We start from the raw sequence: 23,859 nt of genomic DNA on the forward strand, positions 1-23,859 counted from the left end.
ACTAGTTCCTGTTTGACTTTGCATCCAGCACATGCAAGCGTATGCCTGTTCGCATGCCTCTCTTTTCTCCAGATATGTTTTGAACCTGTTGTCAAACTCAGGCACATCAGACAGAGGGAAGCAGTTTTACTGAAAAACAGGTTCCTACAAGCCCTGGGGAGAAGACAAAGATCCTATTGCAGTCTCCTCACTGGGCAAAAGGCTGAACCAGCAGCTCTGTCTTTATTAGAAACCAGAGAATCTGCACAGCATGAAAATCCCACAAACGCCACTGGAAAAACTTCATTAAGCCCACAATTAACTAAGAGATATAAATCCATAAAAACAGGCTTTATTAGTCTCAAGGAATTCCTTGTTTTTAAATCACTCAGTCTGTATTGACAGAGTTTGGAATATCCTACTGAAGGAGAAAGACTTGATAGCCAGTCAAGCTGCATAGTTTTTCCTCTAACAGCTTTTGAAACATCTCTTGTGGTCACCCATCTCCCATGCTTTTCACCATCGACAGCTCTCACTGCAGTCCAGTTTTATTGACCTGACAAAGAGGGAATGGAAGCAAGACTGAAAGCTGCTGCCTTCACCCTGATGTGCCAAGAATCCACCTTCAGGGAGATTTTTCTGAAACATGGTGATGATAATGTCAGCTCTGGACTACTCCCAAACACACAGATAAATGTAGCATATAACACACACACACCTGCCATGTGCAAATATCCGACCTGTCAGTAGGTACCTCAAGTATTCTGCTTCCCTGGAGAACCAGCATGCTCCAGGAACAACCATCATGTGGTTGAAAAATACTGTGCAGAACTATCTGTAGGATCTTCTTTTATGCAAGTGGCATAGCTGTAACTGCTGGGAGGGGGATCTGCCATCCTACCAAACACACTTGTCATTTCAGTGGAAAAATTACATGCTAATGAAAGGAACAGAACAAATATTGCAAGTGCCCATTTGCAGTATGTGAAAGTTGTTACTACGAATTCAGGAAACAGGTACGCATAAAATGCTCATGTTGAATGCACAAAATCACATCACTGCCAGTCTTTGAACTGAGCACTCTGCACCTCAGGATCCCATCTCTCCCCTGTTCCACTTCCTACTGGTTTAATGTGAATTTGATGTACATATCCTCATCATGGTCCTGAGCAGGCTGGCTCTGCAGATCCGATGTGACACAGCTTCACACTAATGGTTGTGAGAGCTCCAGAGATACACGAGAGGTTTGTACTGTGCCTATCACAGCAGGGCCCCACATCAGGATCTCGAGATGTGAGTGTATTGCCATTTATCAATAATAACAGGCGAATGAATACATGTTATAGTTGCACATCATCAGGAGAGTAAGCAGCAATAGCTCAGTTTCTGCCTTTGCCTTCTGCATTCCCTAGCTGCAGCATTAACGACTGCCACGCACATTAAAAATGACTGGATGGAGACAATTTTTTGTGTCTTATTTCACATGCAAGCTTCGCTGTTCTACCAACACCAAGCAGGGTGGAGCACAGTGAAATCCATCTTCTGGCACATCAGCCTTCTTACATACAGCACTATGCTCACGGACTTAATTAATTATTAACATTTTCATTAGGTGTTTTAGTGTTATGTTTGCCAACTTCATGAGTTTACCTAGGGGTCTCATGCAAAGGCAGAGCTTACTGTATGTACCCACATCCCTCACAGCCGGGGTCTTTCTTCACAGACAGCAGCTCCATGAGGCAAGTCATTGCAAGCAGTGCTTTATATTGTATTAGGGGAAAGCTTCTCCGCACATCTTTCTTCGTCTGCCTTACAGCCTCCCTTAGTTGCAAGATGCTCTGCCCTTCATAATTAAAGTCCAGAGTATTTTGGACGTTTCTAATCCTTCCTCTGCATTGTTGCATTTATCCTCATTAAATAATTAACTGTCACCTTTTATCTGTACTCCAAACCCCTACACGATGTTAATTGATGAATTATTTTCATTGGACATTTGATAGAGACAGTAGCAATATGTCAAATATGAATGCAAGGGCTTTTTTCTCTAAGGTGTTGTTGCTTTAATTTTCAGGATAGATGTTGCCAGTAACAAGATGTCATCTCCTTTCAGCAGATATAACTTTTTATTGTAGATAACAAAACTGGCTTCCCCTACCTTGTCATTTGTGAGTGAATGCAGTGAAAATTAGATTTAAAGGGTCATCAAATTCAGTTTAAAGCAACAGTTAAATCTATAGGCGAAATAAGGTGTCACATAAAATGTTTCATCAAAAACAGCACTTGTCCTTTCCAGGCCATCCCTGCTGGAGGACAAGTGCTCTAGCTCATTCCTCAAGATTTGGCCCTTCTGATTCATGGATCTCTGCCATCAGCCTGCGTATGTAATACCTACAGTCCAAAACACACTGATAAAATGTAAATCAAATATGAAATTAAACACCTCTTTGTAACACCCCTCCATCTAAACACTTTGACATTTCTGTCTATGCCCTGCAACCCAGACTACTTCTGTTTTACATAAACTGGCAAAGTAACGTGAAGGCCTGACTCCTCTGAAGCAATGAATGACTGGATCTAATGGTTTTATACAGGACATTTCTATTTGATTTTTTTTATAAAAGGCTCTTTACAACCAGGCACTACACTCCCTGCCGTACCAGTTAGCCATGGGGGCCCACCCACACCACCTCAGCAACAACTATCACAGATCAAAAGAGAACAAGGAACGTGTATTCTCTCTTCTCGACTGCATCTCCATGATTACTCTGATTATGCTAGAAGAGCAGTTGTTTGGCAGAAAAGCGTGACTCAGCTAAGTGGCAACCCACCCCTCGAGAAGAAGGAATGGTCTGATCTCCTGCTTGTGTCCTCCTGCTTGCTCTCCTCCTCTCATCTCATCCCACTCGTTCCTCCTTCCCCTCACGTCCCCTGCTGGCACTCATCCACTTCTCCTCCCATCCTCCTTCCTGCTCTGTCCCTCCTGCCCTGTCCCAACATCCAGTTCTTTTCTTTCTCCTCCATATTTCTTAACCCCTCAGGATTTTCTCCATCCCTCTTTTCTTGGTTTTATGTACAGGAGGCAATCAGATGACTAATGGTCAGACTCTGCTCCTATCTACAGCTAAATCTAAAGCAACTTCATTGGGTGTGATATTATTAACCCAATAACCTTAATACAGATAGAGCTCTTCAGCTGAAAGGAGCGTCTGACCCATAGGGGCCTGCTCCCCTCTCACTTCTGTAGGTTGAATGCTTGACACCACCTCGGTGGAGCCACCAGTTCACACAGGATATCAATTTATTCTACAGCACAGTAATTACAGGCTGTTCCATGAAAGAAGAACAAAGCTGTATCCAAACAACTGGAAGAATTCAAGCTGCTTCTTCCTGCTCTCAATTATCCTGAGGTAACAGTGCTCTTTTAAGAAGTACTAATGCTACGAGCTCCACTGTGGCTACCATCACCATCATCACCTCAGAGGAAGGAGGACCAATTTACAGCTACAGAATGGACGATGGGAGAAGTGGTTCAATCCCTTGTTCTGCAGAGATTTCCTGTGTGTGACACTGAGCAAGTATTTCAGTACCTCTGTCTTGGCTCCTGTACCAAGGAATGTGAGGAGACCAGGTACTATGGGAAAGAGTAGGACACTAATGCTTGAAGTGGCTTGTTTGGATAATAGAGGCACGGGGAGACGCTACACGGTTCTCAGTAGCCTACCAAAGTAGGGTCTTAAACACAGAAGTACTCCAACCCTAACTGAAAACCAAGAAACTACACTCAGATAGGGGAGTGCTGCAAAACAGTCCCGGTCCCTGAGAGCAGCTGTCCCAGCATACACGCTGCTTTTCAGAGAGCACATCCATCCTTGCACACCTTGCAGCTGGTGAATAAATGACAGAATGAAGCTGCTGCAGTTTTTGGGCAGAAACACCCTGTCATGGTGTTTTCTTCACGATCTGTTTACTGGCTCCAGCACTGGACTACTAAAATAAATCTATGATGCTGCAAAGCATTGCACTAGATGAGAGCAGCCATATTAATCATCTTTTGTTTTTGTAAGCGAGATGCTCAAAAATGTGTCACTGAGTCTGTGAAGCATGCACAAGCCAGCTGATACCCTGACCTACAAGCCAGCCATGAGATGAATCCACCTCAAGGGGCTCAGCCAGCCAAGTTAAATTTCCTCCATTTATTATTTCACCCAACAAAATTAAGCTATAAATCTTAGCTTACTTTCCCTCACAGTCACATTTAAAATCATGATACTTCTATGTTTCCTAAGATTGCTCTGACTGATAGTTAAATTACATCTATCTTTAATGTCACTGATCATTTCCAGGAGGGGTTGTTTCTGGATCTCCCTGTTTCTGCATGCTTATTTCATACAGCACCTCCTGCCTCAGAAATGTTCCCTAGAGAGACAGATAATACCATTTTGCTGTCAGTCAGAGGAAGAAGTGACCCAAGTCATTCTAGGAATTAAACAAGCTGGGAGAGATTTTAATTTGGCCTTTAAAAAGAACCAATTGAAAATTAGTTTTGTTCCCTGAAGGGAACATGCGGGGAAGCACTCCACAGAGTCAACCAGGGAGATCTGCCCGAGGGATGGGCCCATCCAGTCACAGCCTTTCCAGGAGGGAAGCTATTAGGACTGCCGCCGGCTGAGAAGAAGACTGGGACTGAAACCATGCCTTCTACTGCTTGTGAGAAGTTCTGAGTGCCAAATGCCCTCTAACATCTCCACGTACCCTACGAAAGAGATTCCTCACCCAGCCGGCCGAGCGGTGCAGGGTGAGCCAGAGCTCGGAGGGATGGGCCACATTCCCGACCCTTCCTTGGAGGGACACCAATGCAAACAGAAGGCAGCAGCAGGATAGATAGTCTTCATTACAAGAGAGGATGGGGATCAGGATTTTCCCTGTGTGCTACAGTTTCATTTCCCTTCTTCCTGCTGATCTCTCCTTCTCATCTTATTCCCATTGTTTCTTCTTCGTTTCCTGCACCCTGGGGCCTCCTGCTCCTCCTTCCCCTCTCCCAGCCCTGCTTCTCTAGCTCCTCCCTACAAGATCACTTTAATGTTTAAAACATTTTAATTCTGCGTCCTTCCCGCTTCATTGCTGCTTCCTCACAAGCCCAAGCCCAAGCCCTCTGTCCTTTCCTCAGAGAAAAGAGGCTGGGTGGAAAAGCCCTTGGACCACAGTAGCAGGGATGTGAGCTCCAAGGGGGAAAAAAAGCATCAGGCAGTACAGGCGAAAGGGTTCCCAGTGCTGTACCTGCCCTTGCCGGGACATACTCAGGGCCCATCACATGCTCCTCTTACCATCCCTCAGCCCAGTCATCACTTGATTCACATCTTTCCTGAGCACCAGCAGTTACCCCAAGCGCCTGCGCACCCTCCACAACAGGCAGTGTTTTCTTATCTGCTCCCTAGTCAACCCAGTGTTACCCCAAGCATCTCTGCTCTTTTCTAACATGCGTCACCAGGCTTAATAAGGTTTTCCAAATAACAGCTCCTCCAGAGAAGGAAGAATTGCTGTGATTATTTTGCAAGACTCCAAGGAAAGTCATTTCTCTCTACCTTTCAGTAATTCAGTGCTAAACATGTCAGGGAACTTTTGGCACACGTACAAAAACACTTGTTTTCTTCCAGTCCTGACAGAAAAACTCCTCTGACACAGTCGTCTCACACAAATATACCCTATTTCCTGCTCTGCCTTAATGCAAGATTCACCTCCACCTTCATTTGCAGATGTGAGTACAGTTCCAATAAGACAACACAGCTTCTTGTGCTAACTGCCACAGAACCACAAAACTGCTGAGGCTGGCAGGAACATTGGAAGATCATCTAGTCCAAACCCCCAGCTCAAAGCAGGATCAGCTAGAGCAGGTTGCCCAGGACTGTGTCCAGTCAGATTTTGAGTATCTCCACGGGTAGAGGCTCCACAACCTCTCCAGGCAGCCTATTCCAGTGCTTAATCACTGCTGAAGTGAAAAAAGGTTTTTCTTATGTTTAAACAGAATTTCTTGTTTTTTGATTTGTGCCCATTGTCTTTTGTCCTGTCACTGAATACCACGAGAAGAATCTGGTTCTGTCTTCTTTACTTCCTCCCATCAGATATCTTAACATGTTAGAAAGATTCCCAGTGAGCCTTCTCTTCTCCAGGCTAAACAATTCCAGCTTTCTCAGTCTCTCCTTGTATGACAGATGCTCCAATCCCTTAATCATCTCAGTGGTCCTTTGCCAGACTTGTTCCAGTAGCTCCATGTCTCTCTTGCACTGGGGAGCCCAGAACCGGACACAACACTCCAGATGTGTCTCACCAGGGCTGAGCGGAGGGGAAGGATCACCTCCCCTTGACCTGCTGGCAATGCTCTGCCCAGGATGCTGTTGGCCACCTTTGCCACAGGGGCACATTGCTGGCTACAGGTCAACTTGTTGTCCAGCAGGATCCCCAGGTCTTTTTCTGAAAAGCTGCTTTCCAGCCAGCTGGCCCCTGGCCTCTCCTGGCACATGAGATTATACCTCCCCAGCTGCAAGACTTTGCATTTCCCTTCGTTGAACTTCATGAGGTTCCTGTTAGTCCATTTCTCCAGCCTGTGGAGGTCCCCATAAATGGTGGCATAACCATCTGATTTATCAGCCACTCCTCCCAGGGTTTTTTTTTGTTTGTTTGTTTGTTTTGTATCATCTGCAAACTTGCTGAGGGTACACTCTGTCCCGTCATCTAGGTCATCAATGAAGACGCTGAACAGTACTGAACCCAGTATCAATGCTTGAGTTGCTCCACTAGTGACTGACCTCCAACTGGACATCATGCTACTGATCACCACCCTTTAAGCCCAGCAGTTCAGCCAGTTTCCAGTCCACCTTGCTGTCCACTTATCTAGCCCGTACTTCAACAGTTGGTCTATGAGGATGTTATGGGAGACAGTATCAAACACCTTACTAAAGTTGAGATAAACAACATCCACTGGTCTCCCCTTATCCACCAAGCTAGTCATCTCGTTGTAGAAGGCTATCAGGTTGGTTAAGCACGATTTCCCTTTCACAAATCCATGCTGACTATTCCTAATCACCTTCTTGTCCTTCATGTGTTTCGAAATGGTTTCCAGGAAGATTTACTCCATCACCTTCCCAGGGACTGAGGTGAGGCTGATCAGCCTGTAGTTGCCTGGATTCTCCTTCTCGCCTTTCTTGAAGATAGGAGTGATATTTGCACTCTTCCAGCTCTTAGCAACATCCCCCGAGCACCATGACTTTTCAAAGACAATTAAGAATGGCCTCACAATGACATCGGCCAGCCCCCTCAGCACTTTTGCATGCATCCCATTAGGTCCCATGGCATTAAAAAAGAAAGATGACTACAGTTCCCTTAATTCTGCAAATGCCCTAATTAAGACACACTCCTTTCTGCAAACGCATTTCAAAGAATGTAACTGAAATGCTGTTCCCTGCATGTTTAAAAATCCAAGACTCTCTTGCTGTAATCACACTCAACAGGTTTTAAAACAAGCCATTCTGTGGCCACCACCATTGTAAAAGCACCAAGCAAGAAGAGCCTTGCTCCCATTCTGGGGATGCAAATGCAATAAAAAAGGGTCAGGCACATTGCTTTCACAGTTCTGCAACTGCAATTACAAAAGTATGCAATCGCATCTCTCTGGTTTCACTGCAAATGCAACGCAAAATCCAAAGAAAAGGATTCCCCTTCTTAACTGCAAAGTTATTTTAAAAATGCAAGTCACAGGAAGTGTGAGCATGTCTTACTGGCTTCTCAAATACAAGAAAGTAACTGACTAAACACCTCCTCTTCTTTTAAAATACGGCACAAGATTAACTGGAACAGAAGGCTTTGGAAGGACTTTAATTACCATGTTCAGCAACTGAAATAGAGAGAACACAGAGGCAGAAAGCAAACAGAGCAATCAACAACCGACAGAAAACATGACAAGGATGTAGCCCTTTTGCACTACTGATACATTACTTTTATCCCCTCCTCCTGGGAAGATGGAGCGAAGCCTGGCTTTCTTGTTCTTCTCCTCAGGGGCCATGGGGAGCGGTTTTGAACTGTGGTTTAGTGCTGAAGAATCGCGATTGTTGCTGTTCATTCTCAATGGCGGGGCTGGAGGTTTCTCTTCAATATCCAGACTATCGGACATCTTCAGCAGCCCTCACAGCCTCCTGCAAAAAGCAGAACAGAAAGCATGCCTGTCAGTTGAAGCCACCAAGGATGGTGTCCTGGCCAGGAGAGAAAAGAGAGGGCAGGAAAAGTCTTCTGCTAGAATAAGGAGGCCTATCTAATAGCAGTTTGCTTTGAACGAGGTACTGCTGGGTGCTACAAATAATTCCTAAAAATCACTGAATCGCTATTAAAATAAAGGGTTTTTACCTCCACTGAAGGCTTTTTAAAATTATATTTGCAACTTATTTTTTCCTGTAGCTGTTTATAAACCAGATCTTCCTCTAAAACCAACACCAGACTTCCAAAGCAAAACTTAAATGATTTACTAAAACCACCTGGTACCCTAATGTACCATTTTTATGATGTAAGAAACACTCTGGGTTGGGATATAGCATGTATTAGGATGTCTGTCCTTTCCCAGCTTTGCACTTGCAGAGGGTTTACCCCTGGGAATGTGGGGCTTCAAAAGGAACCAGCTTCCCAGAGGAAATTTATTCAGAAGTACTGATTACAAATTTTTTTGCACATAAAAAGATGAGCAATATGTTTGCTTCAAAACTAATCAAAACCAAATCAGGAAAATAATCATATTCTGAAAACACTTCTGGTCTTCCTCATTCTGTCCCATTACCACACTGGCTTGCTACCACAGTGGTGTTTGTGGCACAGCTTTGAGTAACAGGTTGGCACTGAAAAGTCCTGAATATGGTACCTTACCAAAGGATGGACAAAAATAGTCTTTTGTTGGCCTTCCTATAGCAGTAGTGAGAATTATGACTTGTTCTCATAATATTCTTCCAGTAATGAGAACAGTAGTAGTGATCTAAGGAAAAAAAATACCTAGAATTGTTGTACAACTTGCCTAAGTAAGTTGGGTAAGCCTTTTGAAACTCCCAACCTCTCTAGTGTATCTTAAATATTAAAATTCAAGCCTGGATTATCCAGCTGGTGTAACAAACAAGCAGTGCTTGGGAAAATGAACTCCGACTGATTTAAAACCTGAAAATAGAGTATGATTTCAAACAGATCAGATGCGATGTGGGCTATATTACATATTTTTAAAGGTTACAATTCTACAAGCACCTTTCCTTCCCACCCCTCTGCAACGAATGCAGCTCCATTTATGGAAGGCATATGCAGACCACTACGCGTGTGTTACGGATCCCTCCTTGGGCTGATTCACAGATAACACAAGTTATTAAAGCCATCAGCTATTCTCCTAAATTTACAATGAAGCAACTTGTTTTTTAGCTGTGAAAGTCGTGATTTCCTTCAGAAGCATGAGCCAAAACTGGTGACTGTCACTTATACAATAAGGCCCTGAAGCGCAGCTGATGAGAGCGCTGCTGCACTCGCTTCGGTCAGGTAGAGCTGCCACGCGTACGTTTGCTGGCCAAGGTTAAAGCTTCCAACGATTGCATTCACTTTGATATCGCTGAAATTCTGCCAGGATTTCCAGCTGATGTGTTATTTGGGGATAACCAAATCCACATCGCCTTAATTGAGAATACCTTCCACGGAGAAACTAAATGACCCTCTGAAAAACATAGGCCGTTCACTCACTCTAGAGTACATTTTTCATGAAAACATGGGCATTTTAGCCTTTGTTATTGTTTTAAAATTACCACACAGAAAATGACTGTTTCCTCTTCCTATTGCTGTATTTATGTTCTTAATTCAATCTAAACGAGGGCCCCGAATGACAGGTTTGAGACTCAAAGCACCTGCCTCGCGATAAGCACGCTGTTTGAAACGCGCCATCGCAGCGCTGTCCCGCCGCGGCGCCCAGGCCGACCGAGCCGGGCTCCTCTCGCTCCCCGACCCGGCGCCAGGGCAGCCCCAGCCTGGCCTACCTTCCAGGGCCACGAGGCCGGAGCCCTGCCGGCAGCGCCACAAAGGGCTTTTGGGTCACTGGGACCACCGCCAGCCCTCGGCCACGCTCGGAGGGCTCCAAACGTCCCAGGGGAACGCGGATCCCCCAAGCGAACCCGCACGGCACAGCGCCCCGGGCAGCCCTGCGGGCACCGGGGTCACGCAGAGATGAAGAACCCGGGCAGCGGCCGGCCCCAGCCCTCTCCCCACTGCTCACAGCACAAAGCTGGTGTCCAGGAGCTCCTGATGCGCAAACCCACACCTACAGAAGTGACCGGCCCCCTCCACCGGGGGCCAGCGGCACAAGCACTCTTCCCTGGCTCCAGCCGGCCTGTGTTACATGACCGACTGCAGCTCATCCGGCAGCTTTTGCCTGCAGCGTACGAGGAAGAGGGCACGCGACTGCTGCGCTGGCAGATCGAGAGGGTGTCCCCGGCCAAGCCGGACATCTACTCACGGTCTCAAGCCCTCCGTGACCCGCCAGCCGCTGCCTGCGCTGCGGGGCTGCTCCCCTCCGCCCGGCCGCAGCTGGAAGCGGACGGCAGGCAGCCCCGGCCAGGCAGAGCTCTGCCTCCGGGCCCGGCGGCGTGCGAAAGCTCACGGCCTCCTCGCTGACCCCGCCGGGTACCGGGGCAGCTGCCGGGCAGAAAGCTGCTTTTGTTCATTCGAAGATGGCATTGGGGCGAGCACCCGCCCGGTGCCTGCCAGAGGGCCCTGCCAACGCAACGCGACGCAACGCGACACGACGCGACGCGACGCGACGCGACAGGGCCCAGCCCGGCCCTCGCGCGGGGCCAGCCAGCGGCCGCAGCCTACCGGGGCAGTAAGACGCCTTATCCCGAGGGAGCAGTGAGCACCGTGCCCAGGCGAACCGCTGACGCAGCTTTGGAGTCCCGGCCACCCTACTTACCTGGAGAACTAAATGCTTTTTGTAGATTTGGGTCAAACAGTTAACGTTAATAACCTGTGTGATTTCTAGCATCACGTGGAGGAGGTTTTCCAGTAATGAGGGGGAAAAAAAGAAAAGAAGAAAGGAGTCAGAGATGAGAAACGCTGCACGTTAACAGCGTGATCTGCAGGCGTCCCAGGCGTTAGGGGCAAGGCGTGCGAGGCACAGGCGCAACAGGGCCGGGCGGCGCGAGGGCCGCCCACCTCACGGGACTCCCGCAGCACCACGCGACTCCCACCGACCAGCAGCCTCAGGCCACGGGGGGGTCATGTTCTCCAGGACCCCCAGGTCGCCAGCACGAGGGCCATCACAGGAGGCCTGTCCTCGGGCGGTCACCGAGAGCCGGCCGTGATCCCGCGCGGCCGGCACGGGCTCCCAGCCGTCCCCCCGCCGGGACGCCCCGTCTCCTACTGCAGCGGCCCGTAAACACCGCCAGCTCGCCGCGGCGGCCCTCCCGGGGCACGGCGTGCCACAAAGAATACTATTAACGGCTTCTGGCCCAATTTGCCTATGATGTAATTATTTCCAAGATCTTGAAAGGAACACTATATTTTGTTCAGGGCTGTTTCAGGCTCAGTTTCAAGAACTGCACAAAGCTCTTTTATTCACTTCTACGCCAAAAAAAAAGAAGCGGGGGGAGATAGCCTAAAAGGTTTAACGGTTGATATTAACTTCCTAAAACGGGTCTAAAGGAAAACTAAAGCAAACCGCAGGGCAATACACTGAGAGACTTGCAATTTACGGTTTTCCTGCTCAGAGTCCATCCGCACTCCTATTCACTCTAATTTTAAGCATTTCTGCGTACTGCTGCATAACGACAGGAGAACATTCACCGTCACACCGAACTTCAGACTTCAGTGCTTTGCACTGATTCACTCCAACTCCAGCTTGGGCAAAACCTGCAAGCAATGGAGGGCCAATGAGATATATTCAGCTCACAAACACTTCAGATTTATATTGCAGAGAAGCATCGACAGCACGATAACCCACGTTAAACTCTACCCCAGGGCCAATCTTTCCTGTGACAATAATGAGTCCTTATCCTGCAGTTCTTATTCTGCACCGGGTGCCTCCGTCCCAAACCTCCTCCTGTTTATTGGAAGCAGTTCTGCCATAGCCACATCCTCAGTCAAATTCTGGGTCCCCCCCGCCCCCCCCCCCTTTTTTTTTTTTTTTTTTTTTTTTAAAGAGATGCTGACAAGATTAGAAGGTCAAAAGCTGAATACCTTCATTTCTTATAAACATGAGTTTTACTCAGATCTTCATTCTTTGGACTTCACTTTTCAAAACAAATTGCTCTTATCATCTGACAAATAAGCAAGCGTGTGACCAAGTATTCCCAGGAAACTTGTACCAAAATGGTGTATTCAGCTCCTCGATTATAAGAAGGGACTGGCACCCTTTCTCAACACCTGGAAATGATACCCACTTCCTCATTAAACATGCCTTCCTTATTAAACACCCCTCATTAAACATTCCTCCTCCCCCCCCACACACACCTTCAACTGGCATACACACAAGTCTCTCCACTCAAGACATGCACTGGTTTCATGAGTTTTTGCCACACCTCCTGGGAGGCGCCAGGTGCCCTCACTCCTGTCCCGTGACCCGACTCGGCGAGCGAGGTGCCGATGGCACAGAAATAGTCACCAAACCGCCACTCCTATGCGCAAGGCGAGCTCCCAAGCTCCTGCCTCCATGCTTTCCATGTGGTACTGCAAGAAGCACATAACCCACTGAAGGCCTTCTTCTGAGGAGGCCACTGAAAGCAAGTTCCTCAACAAGACAAAGGAAAAAAGAACCCTCAACTCCCACCTGCATCATCACTGCAAATCCTAGGAGAGTGATGCTGAGTTTGAGGAAAGTAGCGTGTCCCATGGTCAGAGGATTGCAAAGTCTGCAGGCCTCTGCTGCAAGAGAAGGGCGCAGTTCCAGGAAGAGGCCAGCCTGTGCTCACCGCGAGGCTGGAGCGTGCCATCAGCAGGATTTTCTCACCTCAGTCCTCCAGGATCCCATTAGTGCAGGCAAGGCTGCACTGGTAGCTCTTTTTAAATAAGCTGATAAAACTTTAACATGTGTGCAACACAAAGGACAGACACCCGATACCTGCTCCCAGAGAAAATTCCTTTCAACGTCAATTGCCTTTTAGGGATTATTTAAGGAAAGAGACTGTTGTACTTAAAACAGAGCAACAGAAGTGTATTCAAGTATACCAGCCAAGGCTTCGCTGCCCAGTCGCAAAAGCTGAAAGCAGCTTCTCAGCCAGGTCAGTCACCTCTGCGCAACTATCCCGGGGCTGTGCAGCGCGTGCCCCTGTAAACAGAAGTAAAAAGCCAGCGTCCCTTCCCTTCCCCTCGCATCTTCCAATCATCAATCTCCTAAGTGTAAAGACAAACACTGACTTTAAATACATGGCATTCAGCTTCTCCATGACTCAGTTCCCCCTTTGCAAAAGCCTGCTTTATAATATTTTTTCACCTAGTTCTTGCCAAGCTAGGGAAAGGAAAGGAAGGAAGATATATAAAGCACCCAAATGTCTTCAAAACAACACACATGCAAAAAATTGGTTCAATTCAGTTCAAGTGCAGAGCAGAATCTCACGCAGGGCCTTTATCCCCGTCGGCTCTTCACCTGGGTGTATCTGGGGAATACTGTTTGTAGATAGATCTTGAATAGCTTGCTTAGGTTAGTCACGTTATTTCAAAGAGTGCAGCATTCAGACATGGCTGGTTCCAATTAAAACTCACAAAGAGCATCCTGTTTTCAGAGACACGGGTGTTCGTTTTCAAAGCCTCAGAGATACTATTGCAGCGTGTGATGCAGCAAAACTGTTTCTAAGATCCCTTGACTGGAAGGAGCCATGCCAATTTTCAGGCAGCCGCTTTGCAAATGTAACTTGAAGATGCAATGCTCTTTTTTCACAGAGCTCTTTGTTTATAAATATACTTCCTCCAAAAGATATTTTATTACTCAGTTATATGGGCCAAATTCTGCTCCCAGGGAGACTTGTCCATTTCCCAGAAATCAATGGTGCTGTAACTGAGAAGGATCCTTTCTCGATGTTGAGTATAGAGATACTCTGTTTGTTAAGCTCTATTTGAAGGTATTTATAGAGCACTTTCCAGGCCAGGTGCAGAAGGATTGTATCTGTTTTTCTGCATCTGCATGTGTATTTGCAGTCTTCTTACAATTCACTGGGAAGAACAGCTGGTTAGTTATACAGAACAGACGTAGTCATGGTTTCACTACTTACAAGAGAGATGTTTGCTAGCTGCTCCACACAGCTTGGTTAAGTTAAAATATTATACTAACGCCTTGTGATAAAAAGGGCCACGTTCAGCATCAGCTGAAGCAGACACAACTCTGTCAAGGCCAAGAGAGTTGCACTCACTCGTGAATTTATCCCCCCGCGGTACCTATGCTCCAGCCCGAAGGAGAGCAGGACAGCGCCGGGGCCATCCACGCTCCAGCTGCTCCCCGGCTTTGGGGAGCCAAGGCGTCCGTCAGGGACCCCCGCCACCTGCACACCTTGCAAAATAACCACCGGGCCTCTTCCTTTTGCAGCTCAGAAAAACAGCAGCAGAGTTTACATTCGCACAAGCTACCTGAGGAGTCACAGCCCTAGAAACCGCGACAAGCTTCGCTTTCAGACAACGGTCCCAAAGCACAGCACAAGCACGGGCCACTGAAGCCTCCCCGTTCCCCTCGCAGGCAGGCAAACCGGCTCCGAGCTGTGCAAATTATTCAAACTGAATAATGTCTTTGATGAATGTACACTCTGTTTCTGTTTGCAAACAGCCTGTAAGCAGCTTATGATTTCCTCCAATGTATTCATTTATTCAAAAATTATCCTCAGAAACTTTCTACAAGTAACTTCTGGCCTCTGAACTAACTGCTCATAAGCAGCTCACTGTTTGTAGGGGATATTTTGAATGCAGGTTGTATCCAACCAAAACTACCCCCGGTCACAAGGCCTTGTAACTGTTTCTTTTCTGAGACTGGATAAACACAAGGCTGAGAATCAAGTTTCTCTCATGAATTGCAGCATTAAGCGCTTTGCTAAGTGACTCACTAATACTGGTTTAAAATTCACTCTTGACAGTAAGTGCATTTGCAGGAATATCATCAGAAAATGAGCAGAGAAGAAATGCGAATGCAGTAACAGTGAATTTAACAGTTTTATTCAACTAGATATAAGCTATTATCCTCTTTGTCTGGACCCTAAAAGTCACCAACCGAGTTGTTCAAGCCAGGAATGGACCGAGGCATTAGAGCTGGTCACAACTAAAAAAAGTAACCTGCAAACAAAGCCTCTCCTCTTCACACCCTTGGTCTAACTACATTTCTTTCCAACTGCCAGCGCAACAACAGGCAACACTTTGCAAAATGTGCCTGACATTTTCATCTCACAACGTCTCCTCATTGTCCCACTTTAAGCACTTCTTCCCACCTGACGGAAATTTGCTGCTCTTCCGCAGACTCCAAACACCCAGTACCTGTTCCCACGACAAAAGCTTCACAGCTCCTGACACACGTTCACTTTTCCAGGTGCAAGAAGTACTGGGACTTGCCCAGCATTTAAACTTGCAGTGATGTTTAAAGCTAAGCATATGTTTAAGGGCTTGGCTCAAGGAGTGCCTGGAGGTATGAGATAACACCAGTAAGGACACTGAGGCTCGAGTGTAGCACTGAGCCACCACGAAAGAAAACTGGATGGAGCAAGAGCCGCTCTCCACCACGCTGGGATTGGACTGAGGCCTGGAGCACACCCCAGCCCAACATATTTTCCTTGTGGGTGTTTTTTAATCCCATCAAAACAAAAGCAATCCATTCAAACCGCGCTCACGCCAGGATCCTGGCCACTCACTAAACCACTTTGAGCTTTGGGATAGTTGTATGACCTGGGAGGGGAAGAAGAGCGCGTATCGAGGCTGTGAGGGGGAGAAGCAGCTTCCGCATTGAAACTCTGTCCGGGTATTCATTAATTAAACCTCACAACAGCACAGCAAGGCAGGGAAGCATATTCCAACGGGTTATGCATAGCAAGCACCTTGCAGCATCACGAGCATCACAGCATCAGAGGATGGTCTGTGAAACGACTGCAAAACCACCTAACGCACACGCTGCCAGGCCATGGAAACACACCGGCTAAACAGAGAAAGGGGCAATAAGGAAAAGAAGTGAATGTTCAAAGCTCGGTTATCAAAAAAGCTGCTGTGGCAACACTAGCCCAAGCAGCCTCTTGGTTATTATTTTCAGAAAAGGTTGATGGTGTATTGATCTTAAAGTGATAAGAAACACACTTCTAGGTGACCATTTTAGATCAGAAAAGTGACCTAACTTCATATGACAAGGGGAAGGACAGTGGGTTACTTGCTGATGATGAAGAAAACAGCAAATTCACTGGGTCACTAGGGCACTTGTGCCACCCAGAGAGAACAACTGGAGAGCTTCCACTCTCCTGGCTGCCTTGGAAGAACCACCAGCCATCTCCACCCACTTGTGCCCAATCCCAAACAGCTAAAAGGACATTTTTGTCACGCTGTGAATCACAGTTTGAAACAGAAAAGTCATGCTCTGAACCAGTGCATCTGGTACATGCTTAGACTAGCAGAGCAATGGACACTAGAAGGAACTAAAGGAAGAGGTGAAATCACCAAAATGGGGTCAAACATCCCAGCACTTCTCCATGGAGCCACAGCCTTTTTTCATATAATGGTTAATAGTTCCCTCTGACTGATGAGATGTAATGAAAAAATACCCAGAAAAGGCATTCCTGTGTGGGGGAAAAAAAGCCAGAAATCTTTCTTACCCACTCTAGCCCTTTTCCTTTTTACTTACACAGCTGAGGGGCTCTACGCAGTAGAAAAGGATGTCTTAAAATCAACTGTGGCTTTCAAATATCCCAGATTCCATGGGATCGTGTCCCTTGCTCTTGTTTACATGTGAACATTTTTGTGTGAAAAAGAGTGTGAGGTCAAACCATTTTGGATAGGCTGAAATAATTCTCCATATGGACTGTATTATACCTACTTCAGTGTTCATGTTTCCGATTCACTTTTGTTCTCTAGAAGAAGTCAAAGTAAACCACAAAAACCTGCTTTTTGGAGACACCTACATGACCACATCAATAAAAATCACATGACCTTAACTTGGATTAAAATACGCAAGACAAAATGATTTAAGTTTTAATTTGAGTTAGCAACTTGAAGTCAAACCTAAAGCACTGCCCAAGAAGGTAACCCACAGTGTACATACTCTAAGTAGGGAGAGACAATTGTAAGCAAGGCACTTTCTGTGACTTAAGAGTCAATTAAGTGGGGTAATAAAGTCAACCCAGGCCCTTTTCCTCATAGCATCTTGAAAGTGATTTAAATTGATGCTTTCTAATTAAGTTAAAACAGACCAGTCACCAACCCCAGCTCAACTGACAACCAGTAATTCTTCAGCCACAGTAAACCAACAGGCTCCATAACCCACATTGCTGGACTTATTGCAGGTTCAGGCTGAAGATACTTGCTTAGTTGGCCAGTCAACCTGAGTTTAGAGTAGAAAGACCTCGGCTATCCAAACGTCATCTTTTTCTAGCAGAAAAAGGCATCCATGCCAGGAAGCGTTATCGTCAAGTGGCTTAACCAAAGCGCTGTGATTACATTAGTGCAGCTGGAAAAAGACAAGTCTCCAAACTGATCCTCAGAATCCAAACCTGGCCTGGTTTCTTACACCATCAATTTGAGCGCAACAGCACCTTGACACCTGAAATTTTCATCTGACAGGATTTGAACAATACCTGAATTTATATGGTGGGAAACACAGTATCCATGACCATAGTCAGAGGAGGTGATTGTTGCAATTCAGCACAAAAATTTTCACCCCTTCCCCCATCACCCTGCTGAAGATGCGTTAGAGGTAGAACGAGGCAAGTCCAGTAAGGTGCCAGGCTACTATTCATGGCTCATCTGCACCCAGGGAAAATCATGCTGTGGTATTGTATCGATGCAAGTGTGTCTTATTTTAGCATCACACATTTCCTTTCTACATGAAGAGATGCAAAGCACCCTTATGCCAACGTACCCGGAACCACGAAAGGAGGCAGTGTTACTCGCCCTAGCGGGAAAGCACGGCTTTTTGCTGCAGACAAGGCTTCGGGACATGCCAGGTGAATAACCTGTTCTCCCATGGGCCTTTGGAAAGTCACGAATCTCTTCACCATGCTTTTCTTCCCCCCCTTTTTCTTTTCTTTTTTTTTTTTTTTCCTCTTTTTAGAGTGCATGCATTTGGGGCAGGGTTTATCTCCCGCTCACAGGCACGGCCCCACACAACGGTCCACACTGCCAGCAGAGCACAGGCTGTGGCCTGCCTTGGACACACAGCTACCTGCCAACCCCACCGCTTGCACCATCTGGGAATGGACCTGGGCAGCCGCAGGGCCCATCCCAGGCTCCCCTTCACGCAGTCTGCTCTGCTGGAGTGAGGGAACGGCTGAGGACACTACGAACCAGCAGCAGGAGAACCTGAATTTGGCCGTTCCTAGGCACAGTTTTGAACCCCAGCTACACCTGGGCTAAGAGCCAGGGATCTGGGCAGAGGACTCGCCTGCGCCAGGGCTTGCCAATGCAGGCTTGCTCCCAGCACCGTGCTCTCGCTCACCATGCAAACAACAGCCAAGGGAGCCTCTGCTTGCTTGGCCCCTCGGTAATAAAAATTCAACATACAAAACGTCCTTGACTTTGTGTTCTGTGAGTACCCTAAACCCCTACTGAACTTCAGCAGGTGTGTTAAGATTGCTTTTAATAATCCAGCTGGCACCTTGCCTATCACGTTTTGTATTTTGTTTACATAAAAAAGAATCAAATGAAATTTGGGAGAAGGAAGCGGGGGGGGAAGGCCAAGGTCCCTGCTCCTCATGCTCCCTGCAGGGGCTGGAGCCTTCTCTGCTCTTCTGCAGTTTCTTCTCCGTTTGACGCCCTCTCAGAAGATGTGCCATGATAAACACAAGCAGCACAGACCAGCTGAACCCCCCCAGCCTGCTCCTGGTCCAACTAACGCTAACAACATTTGTCAAGGCAATGGCCGCGGCCCTTTCCCAGGCACACCATCCTCGTGGGGCGCGCCGAGAGCCCGCTGTGCCTCGAGCGCTGCACGCAGCAGCGGAAGGGCAGGCCTGCGGCAGGGTAGCTCCCCACGGCCGAAGCACCGGCTCGCGACCCGCTAGACACAGGCTGCATCAACAGCCAGCACAGCGGCTGTGGGAGAGTCCAGTCCCCAGTGTGCAAGTTGGGAAACTGGCTGCAGCAAACACCACCAGCATTTAAATGCCTGTGACAGAGGAGGAGGAGGCTGAAGCAGTGGTTAAGTGACTTACCCAAGGCAGCCCCAGGATTTGCAGGCAGAGCTGGGAGGTGAACCCCACGCCAGGAAGGAGAAAAAAATACCAAGACCAGGGAGGATCTTGGCTGTCTCCAGCGCTGCTGCAGGGGCTGGAGACACAGGGGCAGTAGTCAGGAGAGCACGAGATGGACTTCCAGGCCACCAAACGCCAGGAGCGGAGAGGGAGACCAACGCCACATCACGAGACTTGCCGCGCTGATCTGTCCCCAGAGAGCGCGTGCCGCTCTGCTTGGAAGGATACGGTTGCTGCCCCCAGGGAAGGTGAGAAGCAGCCCAGGCTGTCACGTGCATTCGCCTGGGAGGCGGACGAGTTCCAGATTCAGCAGCACCTCTTTAGGGCACTGGGGCAGGAAGGCACTCGTATCCCCACTTACTTCCCCAGGGACAACGTTTTGCCTTTTATTCTTCACCAGGCCTTTTATTTACAGCTGACTAGCTTCATATATCTAATATTCACCTGCTACGTTAGTGATCTTATCGTGCGTAATGGCATATCTACCTTGGGGGTATTATGGATCTGGAGCAGGCGGAGGGGGAAATGGAGCAGTTGCTGTGCGCACTGATTTCCAGTTGCCAGCTAGACCCTGGCTTCAGAGCAGCAGGACGGAAAGACTGGAAAGCAAACGTTCAAATGCTATTCTTAGAATAAAGTAGGTCGGGGGAGAAATTAAACACACACGCAGAAAACATAACAAAGCCACACACACTGTTGTCTTCTCAGCTACTACAAAGGTCCGGTATTTTTAACTTTCTAAAACCAGGGGTCAGCAACTAATGTCTGCGTGCTCCAAAGATAAAGAAATTTTTTTGCTCCAGAGCAGCGCTCTGTGCCTTCTTGCCTGACTCCATGTAACAACAGGAAAGCAGTTTACAGACCTCTTCCCACCTAGGTGAAAAAATAAAGGGGAGGGAGGGGGAACCAAATGCTATTCCTCTGCGCTTGTCCATAGCCCCCGGCAGACAGTCTGCAGCTCCCACGACTGACAACACGGGCCCAGCACAGGATGAAATGATCCCCCCAAACGGTGGTGGTGTCCAGGAACAAGGACATCCCTACCTCAGTCAACATAACGGAAAGCGTCTGAGCCAGCAGGGACCATCCTAGCTTTGGAGACGACAATGCTGCGAGCTGCAGGCCATGCCTATGGCAGCGTGTGGTGCTTCGCACTGCTGGCGTTGGCTTCCTCTTTCCTGCCACCCTTCACTGCAGCAAACCACCCGGCCTCTCCGCACGGCCCGCGTTCCTCGTACGAGGAGCCTGGGAGCACGTTCGCAAGTCACTGGCACGAAAGGATGCAAATTTCTCATACAAGCAGACGAGGCCGAGCCGAGTCTGTTCGCACCACCCATCAGGGCATCTCCCGTCGCTGATGGTCTCTGGGCAGAACGCGCTGCGCTGCCTGCAACTGCTCCTTTAAAAAGGCCGAGCCTCCGCCGCTCGGCAAACACTGCCAAAGCAGCCTGCGGTCTTCATGCAAATCCCTGCAAAAGCACAAACTCCCAGAGCAGCAGCTGACACTAATGCAATCTTGTATCAGGTCAAAGCAAGCACCAAAAATAAGGAACCATCAAAAAGCACAGAAATAAGTAAACAAAGAAGAAAAGGCAAGAGAAGAGGAAAGAGGACAACAACAGGACCCAAAATAGATTCCTTGTGCCAGGCGCACATCAGATTTATGGCATAAAAGCTTTGCAAAGAAACTTGTTCTTAAAACAACTTATCAACATTTATCCCTGCTATGGGCTGAAGCCTACTTCTGTTTGCCACCCCCTGCTTTCGACAACTTCGGGCCTTTAAAGAAAATTGAAGGGAACTAATTGAGGAGTTTAGGAGGCACAAAATGACAGCTGCATTGTATAACTGCACCAGGAGCAAAGCAGGCTGAGAACTGGGCAGGAAAACACAATATCTAAGGACAGAAGATGTCCGAGGAACTCTTAGCAGCATCTATTGCTCCTCCGCCTGTCTTCATCCTCGGTCTGGAGGCTTGGAGGTGCGTGGTTTGGAGGCAGGCACGTGCTCACGGGTCTGGCGGGCCCACGCCCGTGCGGTGACGCGGCCGGCCAGGAGGCAGCTGCAGCTGCCCCAGGAGTAACGGGCCCACACAAATACCACCTGGAGCAGAGAAAAGCGGCAATCCCAGGCGTGTGTGTGTGTTGGGGGGCGGGGAATCAAACCTCTGGAAATGCTGGATTGCCAGCAAAAAAACCCTCAACACAGCGAGAATGCAGCCTGTACGCTGGTCTGTCATTCAGGAGGAAATGTAAAATGAATTTCACCTCCATTTTCCTGTCTAAGTGGCAAAAAAGTACAAGGAATGAGCAAGGGCCCATTGCCAGGGACAGTGCCCGAAACCCAGAACAGCTGACACACTGTCTGATCGCAGACGAACGCACCTGGCCAAAGGCACTATTGTTTAGCCAAAACCACAGAGCAGAAAAAAGGAAAGGAAAAAAAAAACCCGCTCTGGTTACAGAGCCATGCGTCACGGAGCCTGCGGTAGCTGCAGAGATACTGGAGGTCCCCTGGTGAAACAGGTGAGAGCCCGGGAGACGTTCGGCTCCAGGTTAGAGGGGAGCTCGTGAGGCTCCTGATCTAGCCCCAGGGAAGCCTGCAAACGGCACGGCACGGCACGGCGCGGCGGTCCGGGCGGCGAGGGGCAGCCCTCCTCCAGCCACGCTGCCGCCGCGCCGCTGCAGCAGAGACCGATCTGATTCCAGCCGGGCTGTGCAGCCGCTGCAGTGATAAGAGGCAATCTCAGACTGGAGAAATGCCACCAAACGGTGGAAACGTAAAATAAAAATGCTCTGAGGCCAGTGGGCAAATACAAGCTGTTGATAGAAAACTCACAAAACCAGAGGCTTTATCACGCTAGCTTGACAGGAGCTGACACACGGGAGAGCCATTCACCACTTGGCAGCAGGGCCATGCAAACAGGAGACGATAAACATATTTGATAAAGAAATATTACCACTGTGATAGAAACTTATGTCTCTGTGAGGCCTTATGAGACTGCAATAGGCTTTGATTAAGAAACTAGAACAACAACAAAAAGATTACAGGACACACTAAATAGATTACAAACCACATTAACTAGCAGGTCTCGAAGTCTGACTGCGACATTAGAGTCGTCGCTGAGTGAGTCTGCTCCTGGTGAGGTCAACTCCTGGCCCTGTATTTACCCCTGAGGTCTTTAAGGTCTTCAGAGAGCCTGGTATACAAGAAGTTGCTCTGCTGCTAGCATGGTTTTGCCAGCTCCTCCCTAATTTGCAGCCTTTGGCAAACACCTGCTTTTCCCTGCTCCGTCCTGAGGTACCGACGTCCTCCAGAGCAGCTCAGTGCAGCACCGGATGCCTCAGAAGCAGCCCTAAGAGCAGCAGCTACGAAAAGCCAGCGACCCGTCCCATTTGCCAGCTAACATCTCACGGATCACGAAGGACATTTGCTCAGACGGAAAAGGAGCGCCAGGCTGTGCTCCTGGGAACGCGACCTTTCCCTCCACACCTTGCGAGTCACCGGCACGGTCCGGGTCACGAGCCAGGAGAGCGCACCACGAGAATAACCCTGCGGAGAGCACCCAAGGGGAACTCGCCCACGTTCTTCAGAGAGCATCAGCACACGGCAGCTCCGGCAGGTCACTAATGGCAGCAGACGCACTGAGAAGGAAACCTTACAGAATACAACGCGCGTGGCTTGCTGGAAGAGGAGATGCCGCAGACGAACACACCACGTTATTACCTAACACTAATGGGAGACTCCAGGCAACGTTAGAGTGCTGCAGGCAGTAAAGTAACACTGGCTGCAAAACTGGCCAGATCATTAGGAGAGAACAGTACCTTCTCTTTGCAAACTACACGTCACGATACAGCAGCCAGCAACATCCTCAGAACTTAGGTTGATAACAGGCACCTTTGCCAGCCCTTCTCATCAGACTGCCACTGCTGCAGGTGAAGCAAATTACAGAGAAAAAAAAATCTGCTTATTTCCTGGTGTTTGATAGCACTGCTGGGCTGGGCAGAGTCCCCCCACCACAGGGAGGGGCACAGACCTTAGCTAGGACAAAGCTATACTGGAAAACTGCCAAAGATACCACCGTAGAGCAAATGTTCAGGGTTTTTTGTTTGTTTGTTTTTTTGTTTTTTCCTCCCTTGCAAAAAAATGTCAGAGGGAAACTTAAGGGCAGCGTCTATGGAAAGGCAGGGACCATCCTGTTTGTTTAGTTTCCACACATGAGAGCAAGCATCCTCCCACATTTGAGAGAGGAAGGCTCTTTTGCAGAATTAGTCATTCCTAATAGCTCAGACAGCTCCTATTTGCCTTCAGAAACAAAATAAGACAATAAAACCTTAGTACACCAGAAAAGAGCAAATATTTACCTTGCATTAAGCAAACTTTTCCCAAGGTGCAGGCACAACTGTAAACAGGAGGAAATGTCAAGAAGAAAGCAGATCATAGACCCTTTTTGCAACTACACACCTCA

The 23,859-nt window shown here is 48.1% G+C and overlaps 1 protein-coding gene across 2 annotated transcripts in view; it reads right to left on the reverse strand.

Moving 5' to 3' along the window:
• The window catches only part of PAK3 (p21 (RAC1) activated kinase 3), a 148,839-nt gene that overhangs the window by 40,106 nt on the left and 84,874 nt on the right, over nt 1–23,859 (reverse strand). For both annotated transcript variants that reach the window (XM_026100180.2, XM_064518130.1), the window contains exon 2: nt 7,969–8,165. In XM_026100180.2, the coding sequence (XP_025955965.1) occupies nt 7,969–8,143 (175 nt within the window). In that variant the 5' untranslated portion in view covers nt 8,144–8,165. The remainder of the gene's footprint in view (nt 1–7,968; nt 8,166–23,859) is intronic.

The sequence above is a fragment of the Dromaius novaehollandiae genome, chromosome 11 (assembly GCF_036370855.1).
Source record: "Dromaius novaehollandiae isolate bDroNov1 chromosome 11, bDroNov1.hap1, whole genome shotgun sequence".
NCBI lineage: Eukaryota > Metazoa > Chordata > Aves > Casuariiformes > Dromaiidae > Dromaius > Dromaius novaehollandiae.